General features: G+C 39.0%; 1 protein-coding gene across 1 annotated transcript; it reads right to left on the reverse strand.

Moving 5' to 3' along the window:
- Positions 1–4,030: 4,030 nt before the first annotated feature.
- On the reverse strand, positions 4,031–21,868 carry LOC113140427 (uncharacterized). Its single transcript, XM_026324217.1, has 5 exons — positions 21,293–21,868; positions 11,086–11,400; positions 8,024–8,404; positions 7,138–7,388; positions 4,031–6,556 (listed from the first exon to the last, which is right to left on the reverse strand). The coding sequence occupies exons 1-5, from the start codon at positions 21,678–21,680 to the stop codon at positions 6,311–6,313; spliced, it is 1,581 nt and encodes a 526-aa protein (XP_026180002.1). The 5' UTR covers positions 21,681–21,868; the 3' UTR covers positions 4,031–6,310.
- Between the last annotated feature and the right edge of the window lie 177 nt (positions 21,869–22,045).

A 22,045-nucleotide genomic window follows, 5' to 3' on the forward strand; every position in this document is an offset into this window, starting at 1 on the left:
CATCAGAGTACATGAAAAAAAACAACAGTTTTCCCAAAATTTTGTTCCACCTGCAGAGAATAAATGAGTCATCAGTCCCGGCTTGGTAGTTCTGAACATTTATTGGTTTTGTTGGTTTTAACACAAAAAGTACTATCTCCTCAATTAAAAGATAACATTAAAACAACAAATGCCTTCATCATCATATCAAACAGTTGTAAATTGGCGTAAATGACATTCAGATGGTGCAGGTGTGATCAACTGGGCATAAGGGAAAACAGTCAAACGTATCAGTGAGTATTTACAGTTTTACTGGTTAAAGATGTAAAAAGTTAATAATTCAATCAAAGCTGGCATTGATCACAAAAAGGTCATATAAATTCTGAGTTAATTTTCGCATTGACTGTTCCTGACTGACAAACTGTTGTGACTCTGTTTTCACTCAACTCCATAATGTTTCAATTTTATCAAAAAGGATTTCGATTTTCTTTTAATTGAGTGTTGAATTACAAAAATGGCACATTTGATAAAAAGTGTTGCATCAAATTGAAAACACTGAAGTAATTCCTTTCACAGACGAGAGCAAGTCTGTTCAGCGAGCTCATATAAGGAGTAGAAACAGAAATTTAAAACAAAACAGTATTTCAACATTAGTCAGGTCATCCTGCATTATTACATATAGTAAACAATTTAAAATGAAAATAATACAAATTTTAAAAACCCTAAAACATCACACAAAGGGTTTCTTTAAGTAACCCTTTAAGGATTATTCTTTTAAAGATCAAGTTCCCCATGGGCTCCCACTGAAACTCCTCTGCAAAATTTTAGCTTTTACAGCAGTTTCCCCTCTTTCACCCTTTCAGTGCTTCACAGCTGGTAGTTTTAACAGAGGGTAAATGGAAATAACATTCTCTCCCCATAAAGGAACCACATAACCACTTTTCAGAAAACTGCCAACAAATACAATAAATCACAGGAATTGTGATTTGATCTGTTGCGTGTACACATGAATGGCATTAAAATCCATCTCGGTGCTAAAAGTTATATGATTCATATTATTATATATGTATTATTAGATTATATATTATTATATAGATTTCTGTGAACGTCCTTTAAAAACAGTCTTTAAAGAAAAATGCATCAGGTTGAAAACATTTTATGAGTCACAAAATGATAACCATCAGTCATATAAAATTATCTGTAAAATTTTATAGATGCACATCAGCATATTTGTTAAGAAAATAGAAAATATCTGCTAATAATGCGATTTAAAGGGTATTTGTGATGCAAAGAAATAAAAAAAATTATAATTTCCAGAAGCTAATTAAATACAAAACATATATTCAAATCAAAAGTGATGTGAAGATAAGACACTCTGATCTGTTTGGCAGGTTTAGAACAGATCATGACAGACCTTCTGGGAAAAAAAAAACAATCTAAAAATAAAACTAATTATAAGTATATATAAATGTATTCTACCAAACCCATAAAAAGGACTTATTGTTATGATCGTGAGAGATTTATTCTGATAGAATCTGATAGATTCGTTACTATCCATCCATTATCTATACCTGCTTGTTCCTAATTAGGGTCACAGGGATCTGCTGGAGCGTATCCCAGCTCTCTTTGGGTGAAAGGCAGGGGTACACCCTGGACAGGTCACCAGTCCATTACAGAAATTAGTTACTAAAGCAGTTTCATTTCTGTACACTGGTTTTGGTAAAAACATTTTTAGATTTTGCATACATTCAATCAGATGCATTTCTCTTTTATGACTTTGTAAACAAGGACAAGAATTGGTTAATGGGTCAAATGATGCTGCTACCTCATAATTATCATCACATAGAATAGTCACCATACAATTCTTTTAAAGTTTTCATTTAATTTTAATTTAATCCAACAGGTTAAAACAAGATACAAGGTATCTTCTTCTGACAGCAGCGGTATGCATTTAAAAATCTCTACACAGTGCAGTAAAGTAGCTGCTGTCCTCTAAAAACCGCATAACTACACTTTATTTCAATCAAATAAAGCAAACCACAAAACAGAATTGTGTATGACTGAAGCGTCTAAACATCTGATGTGTTGAAGCTGTAAAATGAATGACAAGATGGTAAAATGTCAAAGCAAGAAATGGCAATTCTCTAAATGAGAAATAGTGAGTCAACATGAAACCCTATTTGTCAGGAAATAAAAAACTAATATGATCATTTTGATCTACCATGAGTATTTTTATTGTTCCTAATTTTCCTTCTATTGTTTTGCCTTTTCATATATCAAGGCATCCCGTTGAGTCATTGTAAGCATATTCAAATTAGTTTTGGAAGCTGCCAAAGTCCTAAACAATGACTTTTTTCTTCGTTCTATGGGCACAAAATGCATAAACATGATCATAAGGGACTTCAAGGCTTTGTTTTAGTGACATGGAATTTAAAATATCTGAACATACATTTCTGTCTTCAAACCTGAGAAGTTTGTGTTTGCAGTTGTGTGGTTTTTACCTGACTGCCTCAGGCTATGTTGTAAATCACTGAGATGCATCTATAGTGAAAAGAGAAAGAATAAAAAACGTACTGTAGTCAAAATACCAATGCCGTATATCTACTGAGGTAATGAGGTCTGTACAGAAAGATGAAAAAAAAAAACCATTTGAAATGTTGTACAAGAAAAATGAGGTACGTGAGCACGTATGGAGGGTGAAAGTGCAATGAATCAGGCACCAAAGATGCTTGGTGTTTGCAGAAAAGTGTTTGGGTAATTTAGATGTTAGTGAAGCAGGCAACAAGGGTTCATAGGCAAAGACAGGTAATTAAAGAGTAAGTAATTATTATATTATCAAATTCATGTAGGAGTTTACCCAAGAAGTCAGTTCTATGAACCACCCAAGCCAACTCAAGTTTTGTATTCCTGATTTTTGCTGCGTTTCACCTTTTTAATAACGAAGCTCCTGTGAACAGGCTCTCTACTACAGTTCTTCTATAACAAACTCCATCTTCTTAGCAGAGTTTTTATCTTCATATTGCTTAAAACATTTGTTCAAACAAGTAAAAACAAAGTCACCATCTTACTAGAAAAAGTTTCATTTTGCATATTTACAAAGCATAAAAACAATGGAAATGTCTGATAATGCTGGAGATTCACAGCGCAGAATAATCACAGAAATCACCAGACAAAATCACTGATATATTTAAATTCTCAATCCATTAGCTCTCCAAATCTTCCTGTCGTACAAATGCTACAAAATATAAAGCCACTGCTGTACCGTGTACTACAAAGCCTTTCAACAGCAAAAATACAGACATGATGAAAAGGTAGGAATGTTTGAACTCTTATAGTGGTAGTCTGGTCAATTCTGGTAGGTTTGCAGGAAGTTTTTACAAAATTAATTTTTCAGTTTGTCAGCTGCTGCTAGGGAATATATTATTTTCAAGTAATTGGTCACCAGAAAATTATTGAAATTGTCCTTGTTATTCATTATTCATTCAAAATATATTTAATCCATTTTATACTAGGGGAAATTGCTTATTTTTGTATATAATATCAATATAAACTCTTCCTTGGACTGCTGGACAGGCCAAATAATGAATGCATCAGCTAAGACTGATGTATATATCTAAACATGTATAGATCATAGATGTATGGAAGACCATCTCTGTCTGGAAATATGAATCATGTGAAATATCAAAAAATTAGAATTAATATCTCATAACTGATTTAGTAAATCAAAGATTGGACTTTCACATCATCATGATTAAGTAAAAAAAAACAATTCCTTCAGTATTATACTATTTTAGTAAATGTTTTTTATAGTCCTGATTAAGTAAATCTAAATTTCAAGTCAATACCTGGTGACTTAATTACTTCTGAGTATATGAAAATTTTGTCTTACATTAGTCAACATTTCGAATTTACTCATCCATAATTCTGATTCATTCTGAGAATTTTGCTAATATTCTGCCTTTTTTCTCTCTGGCAAAATTCAGTTTCCATATCCATCCATAGATCAAATTTGGTGAAGTACAGAAACAACCATTAGTTGAAGCCAGAGAAACACCATTTGTAGAAAAGTTTAATATCATTTCTGAGAGAAAACATGTTCTGTTTGTTTGTCAGGAGGTATCTGTGTTAACATGAAGTTACTGAAACAAACAGGAACCAAAGAGGGTGGGACGAATGGAAGGAAGCAGAAAAGTAAAAGAATGCAGATTTTAAAAACCCTTTCTCTTGCTCCCTTTTCTCTCGTTTTGTCATCAGTTCTGTTTGAAAAGACTGTACAACAAACGTAAAAAAGGATATAAACCACTGACATTCACATTCAACGAGTCCAAACAATGCCACTAATGCACACAGATGTTCAACTTCTTTTGTTTTGTTGTATGACCAGTGACAAGTATTTCTAAAATATTGTACAAATATGTAAAGCATAACAGCAAAAATACATTTGACAATAATCCAAAAAAAAAAAAAAAAATTGGAGTGAGTTTATTGAGAAAAACCAGAAGGGGCACTTTAAAAAAAACAGATAGTTAGAAAAATCAGGTCCCGCTGACTGTTCTTTGCAATACATGTAACATGTAAAACGAACACCATCATCACCACCAGGAGGAGTCGGGCTTGCTCTGAACATGTTGACTGCTGCAGCCATGAGCTTATTAAAAAAAAAAAAAAGAAAAAAAAAAATCACCTGCTGGGATCCACCTTCACTTGCAGCAGCTGGGAGCTTGCTTCCTGTCCATGGGGAGAGTTGTGGATATTTTATGCGAGGGTTTCCAGCAGGTTTTGCCTCTGTGCATTTTTAACATTTTCCCCTTCACCTCCTCTGATATGAGCTCTCTTTCAGAAGCTTCTTGTTTTCTGGCCCAGGTTTATTCCTATCGGTTACTCTGGATCAGATTATTGCATTTTATGTCATCTGAAGTTGATGTGTTGCTGTGTTTTTGGTTTCTGTAACACTCTACTCTTCCACTATGGTCAGGGGGTAGGATAAATTCAAATCCTTGCAAAACTCTTACTGAATCAATTAAGTTTCAGTTTTCATCATTGGTTAAAAAAACAAAAAGTTAAAGGTCCTAAATATTTTTTTATGTTTAGATACTAAAAAGACAAAGTGATAAAATATTCAATAAGAGATTTGTAAAGGTCTGAACTTGAATTGACTGGATCCAAATATTTGACCATGTGACCTTACACCAGAGATCCTCTGAATGGTTTTGTTGATAACAGATAGACCGACTTTTAATTGGTAAGTCATTTCAGATCTACTTTTTCAGTCTGGCTTTTACTTGAAGTATTTTCTCTGCTTGTAGAAGTTTTTATTCCCTCTAAATTTTTTTTCCGATTTATCTTATCATTATTGCATTAGACATACTGTTTCAAAGATTTGTTTGGACTCTTAATCTTGTTCCATAATACACTTTGAGCTGCTTCTATGCATAAAACTCCAGTAAAATGATCACTAACAATAATAATATTGTATCTTTAAACCCTATGTGTTCATAAACAAGTGTTGTTTTTTTTTTAAACTAAATGTTCATACTATGGATGCTAATACTAATAGTAATTGTCCAACTCATTTTTTATGCTCATGTGTCTTAGTGACCAAGAACAATTCGTCTAAAAATGTAATTAATATTTTATTGTATTTTTTAAAACGTATTGTGTTTTACTGGTCACCATCAAGTTAATAAAAACTTTAAATGACAAAAAAAGAAAGAAAAAAAAGTTTGGACATATGCTCTTCCAATTATGATCTGTTATTTACAAGAAGCAGACTTGTACATACATTGTAACCCATGACTGGGAGATATAGAAGTCGTACAGTAATTATAAGAAAATGGCTCAGGTGCCTGGGTTGTTCAGTGAATGCAATGTCACCTTACATAATAACAATAATGGTTAGAATAATAGTAGGTAGATAGATATTACCTGAGATGCAGTAAAGCCAGATTATGTGTGTGTGTATAAAGTCAGCAGAATTATAGTTTGTTTGAAAATCGGTCTATCACTGTTCCAAACTGTGTACCGTTTGACAAATATTTGCTTCTTCCAGATCCTCCCCTGTTTCTTCAAGCTTCATCTCAGAGCACTGAAGGTCACATCAGAGCAGGAGAGTTGGGGGATTTTATTTGCATTTTAATTGTTTCACTGTTTTTCCAACTCTGATTCTCAGCTGGTCTCAGGTCCGTGGATCGTGCTCAGGTTTTGCTCTGAGGTCTGGTCTGTGAATCTGGTCTGGTTTTGTTCAGCTTCTGCTGGACCCTGTTTGAGTCCCTTTGACGATATATTTCTGCTTCTAGTGCGGCTCAGGTGAGCCGCACGGTTCTAGCCTGGTTCAGGACCAGATCCCAGGGTGCTGGGCCTGAATGTGACTGTGGAGGCGGGTGGCTGAGGAGAACCTCTTGCCACACTCTAAGCAACATAACGCAGCAGTGGTGCTGCCTGACAGGGACGAGGAGGGTGGCGTGCCAGCGATGGTGTTTTCAGTGATGTGAATCTGACGATGAGCCTTCAGTAGAGATATGCGACTAAACCTCCGCCCACACTCTTCACATTCTGACCAAACCCTGCGCCTCTTTTTCTGGAGAAACACAGAGAGGTAGGAACAGATCAGCGCTGAAACTATTCAGTCAACAGCAAATCTAATCAGTTGACTTCTGTCACTCCGACCTGTCCTGTATCATGATTTAGTTCTTTGGGAATTTTTGTACTCTTTTCATATTTGTGCATTTATTTATTCATTTGCCTTATGCTGTATTTATGTAATAAAGGAATGGGAAGAACAGGAACACCCCTCAATAAAACCTGGGAGTGCTGATACAAACAATGTAAGTGTGTATTTAAAATTTCCTGATTGGATTGGATAAGTGTAAATACTGATTTTAATTTGGATATATTTGTCATGGGTAGTGCATCTGCAGCCATTCGCCATTCTGGTTTATCACCACCTTTGAGATATTGTTGTCATCATCACAGATTCAGAATTACAAGTAAGATGATGAGTTTTTCCTCTACAGCTGCCTGTGATTATGGTTTAAATGCAGCAACAATTCAACGTGACTGATCTTTTTCTGTTTAAAACACGTTATGTTTATTTTACTGAACTCATGTTTTATTCATGTATTTAAAAGTGCACTTTTTCTTATGATAGTCCTCCCTCACCTTCCTCCCTTTGTTGTCCTCTTCCTCTTCTTCATCCTCTTCTTCTGCCTCCTCCTCTCTGGTTGTCAGGGGTGATAAGCAGGTCTGGCTAGGTGTTTTGACGTCGTCTTGGCGGTCCTTGGCCCCATTGGTCGCCAGTGTGGCCAGCGTGTCCTTGGCAGCAGTGCCCTCCTCGTCCTCTTCCAGCAGCTGAGTCGGCAGAGTCAGCAGACGGTGAAGCATGGAGGCTGAGGAGCAACAACCTGAAGACCCTACACAAGAGTCAGAACAACTTTGGATTAACAGGAGACCAGGGCCTACACTGATCACCAGGGGAAAAAACTTTTAAAAGTCCTTAGCTGTTTGAAATAAGACTTATCTTTTAATGTGCAGATGCAAAACAATCTTAAAACCAGTTGATTCCTAATGATACTGCTTCATCTTACAAAATGTATTTTATCATCATCAGACAGAAAATTCAGTTATACAGGTAGCAGTGCACATAGGCAGGCCACAGTACAGCAGCAGAACTTGGTAAATATTGTAGTAACTATCGCAAATGCTTGTCCTGCAGGTCACTGCAAGGCAGCTGTCAAACATTCTCTTGCTTTAAGTGCATACATACACTTAAAGTAGAAACAAGCTGGGCTCATATTGCTGAAGCACCAGTACTGTGGAGGCTCTTGTATTCCCTGGGGAAAAGTTGATGGACCAATCATTAAAAACTGATTCCATGACTAGAGGAATCCGTATCCGTTGTCAAACTCGTAAATTACACTTTTGAGTACATAGATCTCTGTGTGGTCATCATTTGATTGGAGTCGCTGTAAACAAATCTGCTGTGTGCTGGTATATACTTTTCCTATACAAACAAACATTAAATAACTAATTGTATTTTCTCCCTTACCTATTGGGCTGGGGGGTGGTCCAGGTGTGTGTGCATTGGACGTGTTGGTTGCTCCCACAGTGTTACGCTGACTCTTTGCAGTGTTGTCTTCATCATCGGGAGACAACACCTCCATGTCCTCCAGAGGAGTCCAGCGGGGGTCCTGCTGGAGGGAGGAGGGGGACGGCTCAAGATTTATAGACGCTGCTGGGAGAGGCTCAATTGGCTCTTTGACCCCTCTCTCAACAAGAGCCTGCCCACTAACTCCCTCTCTTTCTCCTCCTCCTCCCTCGGTCAACTCCTTGGTCTGCCAAGCATCTCTGCACCACCTCTGGCCAAAGACTTTGTCCAGGATCGGAACCCAGTCCTGAGAGACAGAGATGATCGGGGGGCGCTCCAGGTCTTAGTTGGAGGGGATGGTGGGCAGGAAGATGAGAAAGAAAAAGAAAAGAAGGTGAGGAAAGAGGGTATGAATAGAGTCAAAGAGGTGAGATAAGGGCAGGAGGCAGGAGACACAAATTATAAAATGATGATGTAAGTATGGAGGTAGAGGGAGGAAATTTATGAGAAAAAAGGGAAGGGAAGGAAAAGGAGATATATGAGGGTGAGGGTGAAGGGGAAGGAAAAAGGGGAAGAAGGGTGAGGAAAGAACAGACAGAAAAAGAAATGGTAAAAGTAAGGGATGAAGGGAGGGGGGGCAAGAAAAAGATCCACAACCAATCAACTATTTGATTGTGATGAAAGTTGTTTTGCTTTGTTTAGAAAAGTCCTTTATAAGGAGGTGAAACACACAAGCTAAACAATCCCAAACATGGTCACAGAGTAGGGAGGGGGAGGAAGAGGTTGGGCTGATGATATAAATTGTTAAGATACAATGAACATTTGCTCTAGTTTGATTCTGAGAATGATGTCCTGCTGTAATCGTAATGTCAGGGTTAAAGTGCCATTCAGAGCTATGAGTTAAAAGTGCATTATGTAAAATGTGACAGATTTAGCAGCATCTAAGGGTGAGACTGTAGAATGCAACCTTCTGAGCACCACTCATACTCCACCTCCCCGTTTCCAGGTGTGAGATAGGGTACGATGGCTGTCACTTTTAAAACAAAAATGATTCCCTGTCTAGAGCCTGTGTTTCATTTGTCTACTCTGGGCTACTGTAGAAACATGGCAGTGCAATATGGCTGCCTCTGTGAAAGGAGACCCGCTCCCTATGTAGGTTTGAAAGGCTCATTCTAAGATTAAGAAAATGCAGTGGTTGGTATTTTCTGGTGATTACACACTAATAACATACACAGAAGTGAGTCCATCCCTCACATTTTTGTAAATAATTTATTATATCTTTTCATGTGACAACACAAGAAATGACACTTTGCTACAATATAAAGTAGTGAGTGTACAGCTTGTATAACAGTGTAAATTTGCTGTCCCCTCAAAATAACTCAACACACAGCCATTAATGTCTAAACCTCTGGCAACAAAAGTGAGTACACCCCTAAGTGAAAATGTCCAAATTGGGCCCAAAGTGTCAATATTTTGTGTGACCACCATTATTTTCCAGCACTGCCATAACCCTCTTGGGCATAGAGTTCACCAGAGCTTCACAGGTTGCCACTGGAATCCTCTTCCACTCCTCCATGATGACCTTGCACTCCTCCACCTTCCATTTGAGGATGCCCCACAGATGCTCAATAGGGTTTAGGTCTGGAGACATGCTCGGCCAGTCCATCACCTTTACCCTCAGCTTCTTTAGCAAGGCAGTGGTCATCTTGGAGGTGTGTTTGGGGTCGTTACCATGCTGGAATACTGCCCTGTGGCCCAGTCTCCGAAGGGAGGGGATCATGCTCTGCTTCAGTATGTCACAGTACATGTTGGCTTTCATGGTTCCTTCAATGAACTGTAGCTCCGCAGTGCCAGCAGCACTCATGCAGCCCCAGACCATGACACTCCCACCACCATGCTTGACTGTAGGCAAGACACACTTTTCTTTGCACTCCTCACCTGGTTACCGCCAGACACCATCTGAACCAAATAAGTTTATCTTGGTCTCATCAGACCACAGGACACGGTTCCAGTAATCCATGTCCTTAGTCTGCTAACTGTTTGCAGGCTTTCTTGTGCATCATCTTTAGAAGAGGCTTCCTTCTGGGACGACAGCCATGCAGACCAATTTGATGCAGTGTGTGGTGTATAGTCTGAGCACTGACAGGCTGACCCCCCACCCCTTGAACCTCTGCCGCAATGCTGGCAGCACTCATACGTCTATTTCCCAAAGACAATCTCTGAATATGACGCTGAGCACATGCAGTCAACTTGTCGACCATGGCGAGGCCTGTTCTGAGTGGAACCTGTCCTGTTAAACCGCTGTATGGTCTTGGCCACAATGCTGCAGCTCAGTTTCTGGGTCTTGGCAATCTTCTTATAGCCTAGCCCATCTTTATGTAGAGCAACAATTCTTTTTTTCAGATCCTCTGAGAGTTCTTTGCCATGAGGTGCCATGTTGAACTTCCAGTGACCAGTATGAGAGACGGCGATAACACCAAATTTAACACACCTGAGACCTTGTAACACTAACGAGTCACATGACACCGGGGAGGGAAAATGGCTAATTGGGCCCAATTTGGACATTTTCACTTAGGGGTGTACTCACTTTTGTTGCCAGTGGTTTAGACATTAATGGCTGTGTGTTGAGTTATTTTGAGGGGACAGCAAATTTATACTGTTATACAAGCTGTACACTCACTACTTTAGTGCTACTTTAGTGCTACATTGTAGCAAAATGTCATTTCTTGTGTATTGTCACATGAAAAGATATAATAAACTATTTACAAAGATGTGAGGGGTGGACTCACTTCTGTGAGATACTGTACTTATAAATACTATATACTATTTCTGCTGAAAGATCCCTCTAAATATTACCTATTGAACCTAAGCTAAAATGTGACTAAAGAAATGTACAGTCAAAGTCAAAACACTAAGACTTAACCAAAATAGGATGCCAAGATGACACTAAAGCAGTAAACATTTTTAAGTTTTAAGTGAAGCTGTCATATATGGTGACTGGCGTCTCCCAGCTCTTCACTCACCATCTGTTTCTGTCTTCTCTTTACACACAGTGACCTCAGTGAGCTCCTCCCGAGCGTCCTCAGAGCCGCTGGGAGACACCGAGTCGTTCTCTGATCCTCTCCTCCTCCCCTCAGCTCCTCTGCCCTTCTCTGCCCCTCCTCCCACTCCTCCTCCCCGTCTGTCAGCATTCTTGCCCAGTCTCTCCTCTAGGACCTGCTGCTCTCTTTCCATCTTTGTGATTTCCAGCAGGAGGTCATCAAATGAAGCCTCCACGATTTTTGTCAGCTCTCGCACAGCAAAGTCCAGGACCTGCTCCATGACCGACTTCAGCTGGTCTGTGGGAAAGAGATATTATCATGACCATGGCTGTCATTGACAGTGAAAAGTTTACATCACCACAAACAAACCAAACTTTGGAGTTTTAGCTATTTTGTTGAGGACGATCCACATAATTTATTCAGACACATACGAACTGGATTTTTCACAGACTGTTTTATTGGAAAAAAAAAAAAATAAATAAAAAATCCTATATTAACCCTCCTTTTGTCTTCGGGTCAATTTGACCCATTTTCAATAGTTAATATGTGATAACTTTGATTTTCTTCCATATAATTAACTAAACATGGATGGTTCCCTACTATAAGTGTAAAATATATGTTAATATGTTGGAAACAAGTTCACTAAAAAGGTGAAACAAAAAAAAAAAAAAGGTGATCATTTTATGACTTAACCTGTCCAGGGTGTACCCCTGCCTTACACCTGAAAGAGACCTGTGACCCTCGTTAAGGAATAAGCAGGTATAGATAATGGATGGATGGATTTTAGAATTCATGCTTTATAAGCAGTCAAATTTACCCATTCTGTTTTGACTGCTTATAAAGCATGAATTATAAAATGATCACCAATTTTTTTTTTTGTTTCACCCTTTAGTGAACTTGTTTCCAACATATAAAATATATGTAATGTATACACTTAGAGTAGGGAACCATCCATGTCATTTTTAGATAATTAAAATGGACCAAAGTTATCACATTAACTTTTGAAAACAGGTCAAACTGATCCAAAGACAACAGGAGGATAAACTATAGAGCTGCAACTATTTTGATAACTGAATAATAATTTATAACTGAATAATATCAGCTGCCCACTGCAGCATTTTGCTGAGTGGTGTGTGTTTTACAGTTTTGAGAAAACAATGGAGGTCTACTGCACAGACAAGGGAACTAAACCGTGATGTCTGGATTTAAAAGGGTAGACCAAGTTCATTGTTGGTTCCAATCTATGTATGGGATTTGGGAAAAAAAACCCAAAAGAAAGATAAAAATTGTGAACTTGCCCTCAAACATCAGTAACACAAGCCTCATGCCAACTAAAACTGGGAAGCTGCTACCATGAATCTCTTCTACACTGACTTTTGATAATAGGAAGTGTAGATTTATCAAGGAAGATTTCTGTTGGTGACAGACCTGAGTGAATCTGTGCATCTTGCCAAATTCAGTAAAAATGTAAAAAATTGGTACACCAAAATATACATTTTATATATACATTATATATACTTCACACTAACTTTCACTCTCAGATGCAGTGATATGTTGCACTGTATAGCCTGCTGTCATGAAGCCAAGCAGCACTGCAATGCTGACAGACTGAGGTGGATAAAACCCAGGATCAGATTTTGATCAGCTTTATTTTACCTGATCTCAGTTCATTAAAATGTGCACATGAGCCCTGAGCCTGACACTCACAGCATCAATCACCAACAGAAATGAGAGAACTCCAATGAAGTGACGATGCAGCTTTAATGATAATTCTCTAACTGCAATTAGTGCTGCAGCACCACAGAGCGTTGTTAAATGCATCGCTGACCTGCACATCCAACCCACACTGTGGAAATCCACTGTTCTCCTACTGTCTTCAGCTATGCCTGGTTCACATTCCTACTGTGGCCCACAATGATCACAAACCCTATAAACCAGCTGGAGATCCACAACACAGCGGTCTGTGACATGTTTCATTTCATGTACTGGAGTCTCACAAACACCACGGTATGGCTGAGCAGTTACCATGGCCGTTGTTATGGTAACCACAGGTGCGTGAGTCATACAAATAATCCAGAGAGATGCCACTGACTCCAATTACTGACACCTTCCATTTACAGTGAGATTATATCTTGCAATGCAACATCGCCGTCTGCAGGTGTGGCTTAAGGTTGTGAGACACATTCATCAGTGTGCGAATGTGTAGTGAGCACTGTTTTTCCACATATTCTTTAGTGTACTTTCTATACTATTTCTATATAGGAAAGACTGGACTGGACTGAACTGTTATAATAGTTATAAAGATACTAAAAATCACATAAATATCATTGGCAGAGGTGCTGTAAATACCCACCCACTTAATTAAAATCAGGGGCAACTGATTAACAGCAGCTTTTAAAGTCTAATCATCCAAGTAATTTCAAAAGGAAAAGATACCAAATCAGATTGAAGAAAATATTTCATTTTTAGTGACTACTTGTTGTCTTTACCTCCTTAATAAACTTATTTTATAATAAATGCTTTTATGCGCAGGCAGCATCAAGCCTTTATTGTGAAGAGTCCCACTGTTGTGTTTATAAAAATCTGCCTTGTAGGAGGGACCAGGACTGTTGGGAAGAGATGACCCATTCACAGGCACTCTGAGCCACATCCTGTTTCAGGACCCTAAGACAAAAACACAGAAGTTTAAACAAAAACTCACCTTTTAAAAGTGGATCCAGGAAGTAAAGTAACTAAGAAAGAATCCATCAAACATCTGACATGAATAAAGGCTACATTTTTTATGAATGTGAATTACAAGAATAAAAATATACTGTATATATTTTTATAAAGATTCGGCAAAACAGACCATTTTAATATATGGGAAAATATTACAATTAATATCAATTTTATTGGTGTATTATTCTGAAGCAACAGAATAACAGTTCACTAGCTCCATAACAAATGGGCAAATCCAGCTGTGGAGGAAGGCCACAGGTTTGGCTGAATCATTGTCACATGAGAATGAGACCATATAGGGGTCTGGATGGACATCGAGAACAGAAAACAATTAATTGTGTAGACCTAGTTCACATCTCCTTTCAAAATGGGCTTAAACATCAGAACGTCTGTTTCTCTGGTATGTATACTGAGTTCCTAACTGGCATGCAAGTGGAAAACTAACTATGACATAGCAGCTAAATAAGTCAGCCTGATTACTGACCTGTTACCTACGTGTGTGTAGAAGTTACTGTATCATAAATAACAAGTAAGATTAACCTTGTGTTGAGATTTCTGTGAGAAGAGTTTCAATGTACTGTGATGGACTGGTGACCTGTCCAGGGTGTACCCCTGCCTTTCACCCAAAGAGAGCTGGGATAGGATCCAGCAGATCCCTGGGACCCTGATTAAGGAATAAGAGGGTATAGATGATGGATGGATGGAGTTTCAACGTAGTGTTTTTGATTGCTTTTTGAATGGAGAGGTTTCTCACAATGTATAGCATCCCAGGACAGATGACAATACACATGCCCAAAATTATTGGTCACAAAATTACATTTGATGCCAGATGGCTCTGACTGCCTGTTGCCCTCTATGTTGACTGGCTGTTTGTTGACTACTGTTGTCATCATTTCCTCATAGAAAAGTTGGCATTTCTTTTAAAGAAGAAAGCACCTGCAGCCACTTTGGACAAAGTGTATTATCTTCTCATCTAGAGCACACATGTGGTCTTGTGAAGAAAAACGTGGTGCCCACCAACTGTGGGATGTTGTTAGAAATAAAAATGGTCAACTTTTAGCTTCACAAAGCAAAGCAATTTTTGCTTCCATGTGAGTTACTCGAGCAGCACAACAGCAGGCTGAGGGAACCAGGTGTGCGCTCAGTCTGTCTCCCACGTCTGTAGATTTCAACCATCTGAAGGCTGGTTATGTTTCATGAGTTTAGGTGAATTTATACTTTGATACTGCCTTTGTTTCTTTTGTCTCACTATTTAAATACATCTTTATAGTAACAGTCAGTTCAGAGCTTAATTGAATGTGACTTTGCTGCAGGACAAACCTCCTCACTGGAATCAGTTTCTACATACTTATAGGTAACAGATCAGTAATCAGGCCGACTTATTTAGACCGTCATAGTTAGTCTTCCACTTGCATGCCAGTTAGAAACTCAGTCTACATACCAGAGAAACAGTGAGTGGAGGCAGGAGCACACAAGGCGTTCCGATGTTTAAGCCCATTTTGAAAGGAGATGTTAACTAGGTCTACACAATTAATGGTTTTCTGTTCTCGATCTCCATCCAGACCCCTATATGATCTCATTCTCACGTGACAATGATTTAGCTGTGTTTGCATTAGCAAGGAGATCTGTGGCATCAAACCAGCACTCCCTAGGCCACTTTAACCAATGACAGGAATGCCTCACATCACGTGACGAGCTGTACACAGGAAGACTGACACAAAAACAAATCCAACATGTTTGACGTGGAAGAAAAGGCTCTGATAGAGACAGCACAAGATCAACAAGAGTTGATCTACCTTCTAGTGAAGGTAAAGAAGAGAAGATGTTTTCAACTCTATTACGTACAATAACAGCAACACGTGAATAATACATATATATTAAAAAAAACACACATTGTGCAAAAGAAGGAGGGCACTTCAATGGTCAGGAATAATGAAGGAAATTCTGATCTAATTCTAAATGAAAAAAAGAAAAAAAAAATCATGATTCATTTTTTACCCCAAATCCTGGAGCCCTAATGTCAACATTTACTAGTTCCAGCTTCTCAAATGTGATGAGTGACGGCTTTTCCTTTTCTTGCACTATATGGATAAATTGTGCCTTGGTTTACACTGTTCAAACAAAGCAACACACCACCTCAGACTCAAGGAAACTGTGACTGACCATTTTCTGACATTTTATAAACCAAACAAGTAAATTCTCGGTAGGTTAAGCAATAATGAAAACAATTAGTAGTTGCCTCTTTGTTGCAGTGATTTATTATTAACAACTAATCATCGCACCTTTAAAACAGAGACACAAAGATAGTTACCACATTGAACAGAAATGAGCTGCAGAATGTTTGTACACAGAAAATGCCATGAAATCTAAATACCATCAAAATGTGTGTGATGAAGAAACTGCTAGAAGTCATCATAGGACATTTGGTGGAATGTTGACTGGAGGGGTTAGAGAAGACAACGGCAGACAAAATGTGGGTTATCAAGTTGTCTAGAGTCTACGTGATCAGCAGCTGGTGTGTCTTAGTGTTTTGGAGGTACTTTAAAATATAAATAAAAGAGAAGCTTCAAATAGCAGCTGGCAACTGCGACCAACTGTAACTTCAGTTTTTTAATGATATTTGCTCTGAGCTGATCTTTATTTCCCAGCAGTTTTGTGTGTTTATTACAATGTCGGCAAGGCTTTGGACCAAGAATAGCTCTCTATTTGACTCTGTAGCAATAAGCAACAACAAATAATTTCTAAATGGCTCCTGGCAACAAAGCTGAGGCAGCAGTTCAGACAGTCTGGATGCTGCTTTATAAGACAGACTTTATCAACACAGATCACTGCAGATCATCACCCTCACTGAAGCTTCACTTTTAACTGCTTCCAAGCACTGAAAGAGACCAACAACCTGAAGTCTGTGTGACTGAGGCACCTTCCTACATCAACAGAAACAGAGAGCAAACACAAGCATGTAATCCTAATCCTAAGATTTTACAGCTAAAGACTCACTCTGACCACAGCGCTGCACAGTGTCAACACAATGTGAACATTATACTTTCACAAAGAAACTATAACTATACCCAATTTTTGTTTTTAAAGACTTCCGTGGTGCAAAAATCAACTTCTTTATGCTCTTTAGTGGACCAGCTGCAAGCATTCAACAAAAAACATTTCACCATTGAGCTGTATTGTAAAGCTTTGACTAGGGCAGGGCAATGAGGAAAAAAATCTTATTACAATTTTTTCATATCAGTCAATATAAATATATATCGATAAGAACCAAAGCACTATTTCAGTCAAACTTACAGGTTCCTTTTTATTCCTAGGGAGCATGTAAAAACATAAGGTTAATTTTGATTTAAATATCATTTATTTTCTTTTAAGACATAATACATTACACAATTGTATTTCAAATAAATAAAATAGTTATATATAATAACTAAAATCTTTATTTTCAACAGGCCAGTTTCATTGTTTTTTTTTTTTATTAATCTGTTGAATCACAATTCAAAAGCAATGTCTGATTTTCATTAGATAATTTTCAATTAATTTATTTTTATTATTACTTTTGTCAGTTTCAAGTTATTTCAGTGACAATTGTGGGTTTTTCTTTCTTGAATGGAAGGACTGTGGGCTCAGTCCTTGCTGTTTCTCACCATAATGTCAGTAAACATTAACTTCATGGTGGAGCAACTTAGAATTCATGATGTCAGGATAGGAGGGGAACTGATTCTCTACTTCTGCAAAGACATAAGGTGTAAAATACTTTGATTAGTCTAGTTGCCTAAAAGGTCCCTAAATGTTTTGTTTTCTCTGACCAGCACGCCAAAGAAAAGCTAAATTTGTGAAATGTGATTATGTGGAAAAAAGAACAATTAATCAACCAACAGTTTCTTATTTAACACTTTGAACAACCTGCTTTATTTCAGTTCTATATTGAAGTAAACAGGCTGATGAACAAATGTGAAAAGGAAATTTATCAATGAGAGCTACTGAACGTTATCCTCCCGTGACATAATCCGCTGCTGCAGATCAGAAGTCAGTGTATCTTCTGTATCTCAGCATGACAACGCCACAAACTCAAGCTCACTAACTCACTAACAAGCAGAAATCAAATATCAGGCTCTTGTTTCTATACAGAAACAAAAGGAGTGCAGTGGTTATTGGTGGATATAAGTCAGAGCTGCTCTTGGATGGCAGTAACTCACACCTTCGACCCCCACAAGAGAAGCAAAACACTCACACCTGCACTTAAATAAGCTGGTCTGAACTGAACCTGATGATTTTCTGATGAAATGAAAAGGGTGATGATTTCAAAATCAATTTAGTGCAGCGAGATATTTGCCAACTAAACATGTCAATAATACTTTCTGAGATGAAAACAGAAAAAAAGCACATTCTGTGGAATATCTGAATTTGATCCAAAATGGATTGAAAATCAATCTTGACTCAATAAACACAAACGTAGGAGACTTATTTTTTGCTCTGGTGCCAATACATTCACTCATGCTTTTAGACCATTGAACTGCAATACGTAAATGAAATGGAAACTGATCTGCAGCTTTAGTCATTCAACTGCAGCAGTTTTTTGGGGGGAGTCTCTGTTCAGTCTCCTCTTGACTGAAGAGCCCTATGGGAGTTCATTAACTTCCAAAACCACTGCAGCATTTCTTTCAGCCTCCCACTCTCCAGCCCCAGTTTCGCTAAACAGTGAGCAGCTATCAAAGTGAAGCCTTCATTCTTGCCTCACACAACATCATGTGGCCTTTGACCTGAGCATGTTGGGTACTTGGCCGCATTATCTCACTGTGTGTCTTTGTGTTACTACGTTATTCTAGATGTGCTGGAACTGATGCTTTTTTGTTTTCTAACATAAAATCCTGCTTTTTTCCATGTTGTCATGGCTGTGATGTCACCATCTGCCCTGACAGCTTCTGCGTCTGCAATTGTGGAATATCATGGTGCCTGATTTTTTTGAGAGGGAGGGTGAGTGAGGAGGCTCAACGTGTCAGCTGTGTGTTTGTGTTCAAGTGTGTAGATATGTGCATGCATGAGAGAACGGTAGCGTTCTCCTATCAGCCCGCTCATTCTCACTCTCTATTGTGTGTCTCTGTACATGGAGATTGGTCTGTTTGTGTCCGCTGTGCTGCAGCAGCTCAGAGGGAGTGTGTGCTGCTTAAACACACCCAGACAAAAACAGCAGAGTGCCTGAATGCGCCTAACATCACCTGAGGATGCAAGCTGTCCTCTGATGCAGGAGGTCAGTGTAGTTCTGATGGATTAGCCTCATCCAGATCAGCTTTGTTGTGCACCTTCACACAGCTGCCACGCCATATTAGACTGTTTCACACTGCTCTTCTGTGTCTGATTGTTTTTCTTCTTTTGATTTATGACTGCTGGTCAGATAAGACGACATCTGAAGATGTCATACCGGACTGCAGAGTTTTGTGAATGGCATATTTTAAAATTATACTATTGTCTGATATTTTCTAATCACAACCATCACTCTATATTATTGGATCGATGTTTTGCTACTTTTTGGCTACATGTCTTTTTGGTAACTATAGACAAAGTTGGGCTATAAATTATATGGCACCAATAAGATTTTACTTCTACTTTAATGTAAAATAGTTTTAATGAATGATTTTCTCACTTTCTGCCTTCATTTGTCTATTGGTAAAATATCCAGCTCACTGATGTTTCTCTACATAAAGGTCCATGATAAATGAAGAAGCTTCATATTGATGGGGCCTAGTTACTAAAGTCTTTATTTACTGCTAACCTCAAAAAGAAAATGAACTAGATGCTTAAACATCTTTCACCTCAAATAACTAAAACCAGCTTGGCAGGATTCACTGGTATTGGGCCCTGTCAGTTTCTCATTATCTCTGCTGGATTTGTTTATTTCTCAGTACAAAAACATATAATACAGGTAGGTCATGTCTACAGCTTTAATACATGACACTGACTGTAGCACTTAATATCAGACTATCAAGTGCTGAATCTGAATCAGATGGCCGTGAATAGCCAGAAAAATCAGATCAAAATAAAAGTCTATTGATTTTTTTTTTTTGTTTGATCAGAGGGTCACTGATAAAAAATATCAATCAGATTTTAATGTTATTAAGAGAAGTTTCATACGTTTGTTGACTTATTTGAATAGATAGTTCCTGATTGAGATTTGTAGATTCTATTTACTGGCAAATTAACCATTTAATTCTCTTGTATGGCTACTGGAGTATGACAATTGTCATTTGAAAACTGAAAGACCTTTCTGATAAATAGAAACATGTGTCCAGAACAGAGTATTTTAAACCATTAAGCACAGAAGCAGCTGGCATTAAACAATTTGTTAGATGTCTAACTTTTTTCCTTCTCTTTATCAGAGCGTTCCTTATTTAAATGGTAAACTTCTTACCACTGAACTGTATTCACTTTTAACTAAGCTTTTATTAGACAGTTCATTTAAATTACATTTTGGCTAATTTTAGCCTGTATTTTTTAGACATGGTCCTAGTATGCATGCTTGGGTTTACACATCACTTTCGTATTGAAACAATCAATACCTGTTTCAGAAAATATTTACTAGTATTTAAGCCCTGACCTTCTAGGCCTGGATCCTATATTTGTGCAGTATCTTTTTTTTTAGGTCAAAATCTGTTAAAAATAAAAAGGATTTCCTCCAAATTGATCCTCAACGCTTAACCTCACCCTAAAATGTATTAATAACTATTGAAGTACTGCCCCAGCTGATAAATCTGACCTGACAACTACTAAAAGGCACCTGCTAATATCTGAATAATCATCACCACAGGTGCATCTTTGTCCTCTCCTATTCTGCGCTTCAGTGCCTTTCTTCTCCAATGAAACGCTGATTAAACCTTGACGTGGTCGGTCTTGATGTTAGTCTACCATCCTGACAACCACAATGGCATTTGCCTTCCCTGTTGCTTCTTTGTCCCGCCCCCCCACCAACAACAACAACACCACCCCTCCACATGTCAAGAAAAGAACATGTCAATCTATAAATCTTATTTTATGATCTACAAGCATCTGGAAATGAGGCCTCGTTTTTAACTTTGCAGTGTCTTTGTTTTTCACAATGTGCTGACCAACCAGCCACTTTCCTTTATTAACCTGCTCTGCTATAAGCTTCAAAGTAAATATATGTGATCTGGCATGACATCCAGAGGGAGGAAAGAAGCACCCAGCTTTGAATTCCTTTTATAACCATTACATCCTTCTACTTCTTCACTCTGGTCTAATGAAGCCCCAATTAAAAGTCTTCCTAAACTATTTCATCCTTTTATCACCTGCAGGCCTCACTTTCTCTGCTGCAAGGTTTACTCACAAACCTTAAAGCGGCCTGCAGAGTTACGCAATACAGCGTTAGTGTGCTGTAGAGGCTGAGGCAGAGGGAGGAGTGCCCTGTTTGTTTGCGTGTGTGTGACCAACAGCGTGTTGTTGTATAACGGACGCCTACCCACGACTCGTCCTCTCTGCTCCAGGCGGCGTGTGTCGGTGATGAAGCCGGGCTGGCTGCCCTGCCCTCCGGGGGCGTGCTGCTCGGGCTTTGTCCTGCCGCTGTCCGCCCTCTCGTCACCCGCCGCCTTGCCAGTCTTGTTCTTACCAGCCACCGGGGAGCCTGCGCCGTCTGAGGGGTTTGCGCTGGCTCTTCCCTGATTCTCCTGCGACTGGAGCTGGAGCATGAGTCGTTGGTTTTCTTGCTCCTTCGTGGCGGTCTCCAGCAGCAGCGCGTTCAGGCTGGAGCCCACTGTTTTGCTTATTTCCTGGACGGCGAGCTGAACGACCTGCTCCAACACGGACTCCAGCTGGCCCTGGAAAAACGAAATGTACACGGGCCCGTTCATGTTTTCGCCCCCTCCGGTAAGAGGGCTCTTTCATTCTTCTGTGCCCGAGCCCCCAGCCCACCCCCTGCCCTGTCTCCCAAACGGAAAACTGGGTGAAAATCGGCCCCGGGTGGCTCGGCTGCTCCGTCTGCTGCTCGGCTTTTTCTCCGGCTACATCTGCTCTCTCCGCCTCAGCGCGCCGCGCGAGCTCAGCCTCTCCGGACGCTTTTTCTTCTCCTCTGACGTGTATTAGCTCGTGACAGACCAACCCACCGGTGCATTACCGCCCCCTGCGGGGCTGGAGTGTGCAGCATGACGTTAAACACCGTCACCGTATAATCCATCCATCCATCCATCCATCATCTATACCCGCTATATGGGTCACA

This window comes from Mastacembelus armatus, chromosome 8, assembly GCF_900324485.2.
Source record: "Mastacembelus armatus chromosome 8, fMasArm1.2, whole genome shotgun sequence".
NCBI lineage: Eukaryota > Metazoa > Chordata > Actinopteri > Synbranchiformes > Mastacembelidae > Mastacembelus > Mastacembelus armatus.

Bases quoted from the DNA above. Each gene is read 5' to 3' on its own strand.
- LOC113140427 (XM_026324217.1), bottom strand. From the start codon at position 21,680: ATGAACGGGCCCGTGTACATTTCGTTTTTCCAGGGCCAGCTGGAGTCC. The intron at 11,401-21,292 runs GTAGGCGTCCGT...TCTTTCCCACAG, and splicing joins GCAGAGAGGACGAGTCGTGG to ACCAGCTGAAGTCGGTCATG. The intron at 8,405-11,085 runs GTGAGTGAAGAG...CCTCCAACTAAG, and splicing joins AGAGAAGACAGAAACAGATG to ACCTGGAGCGCCCCCCGATC.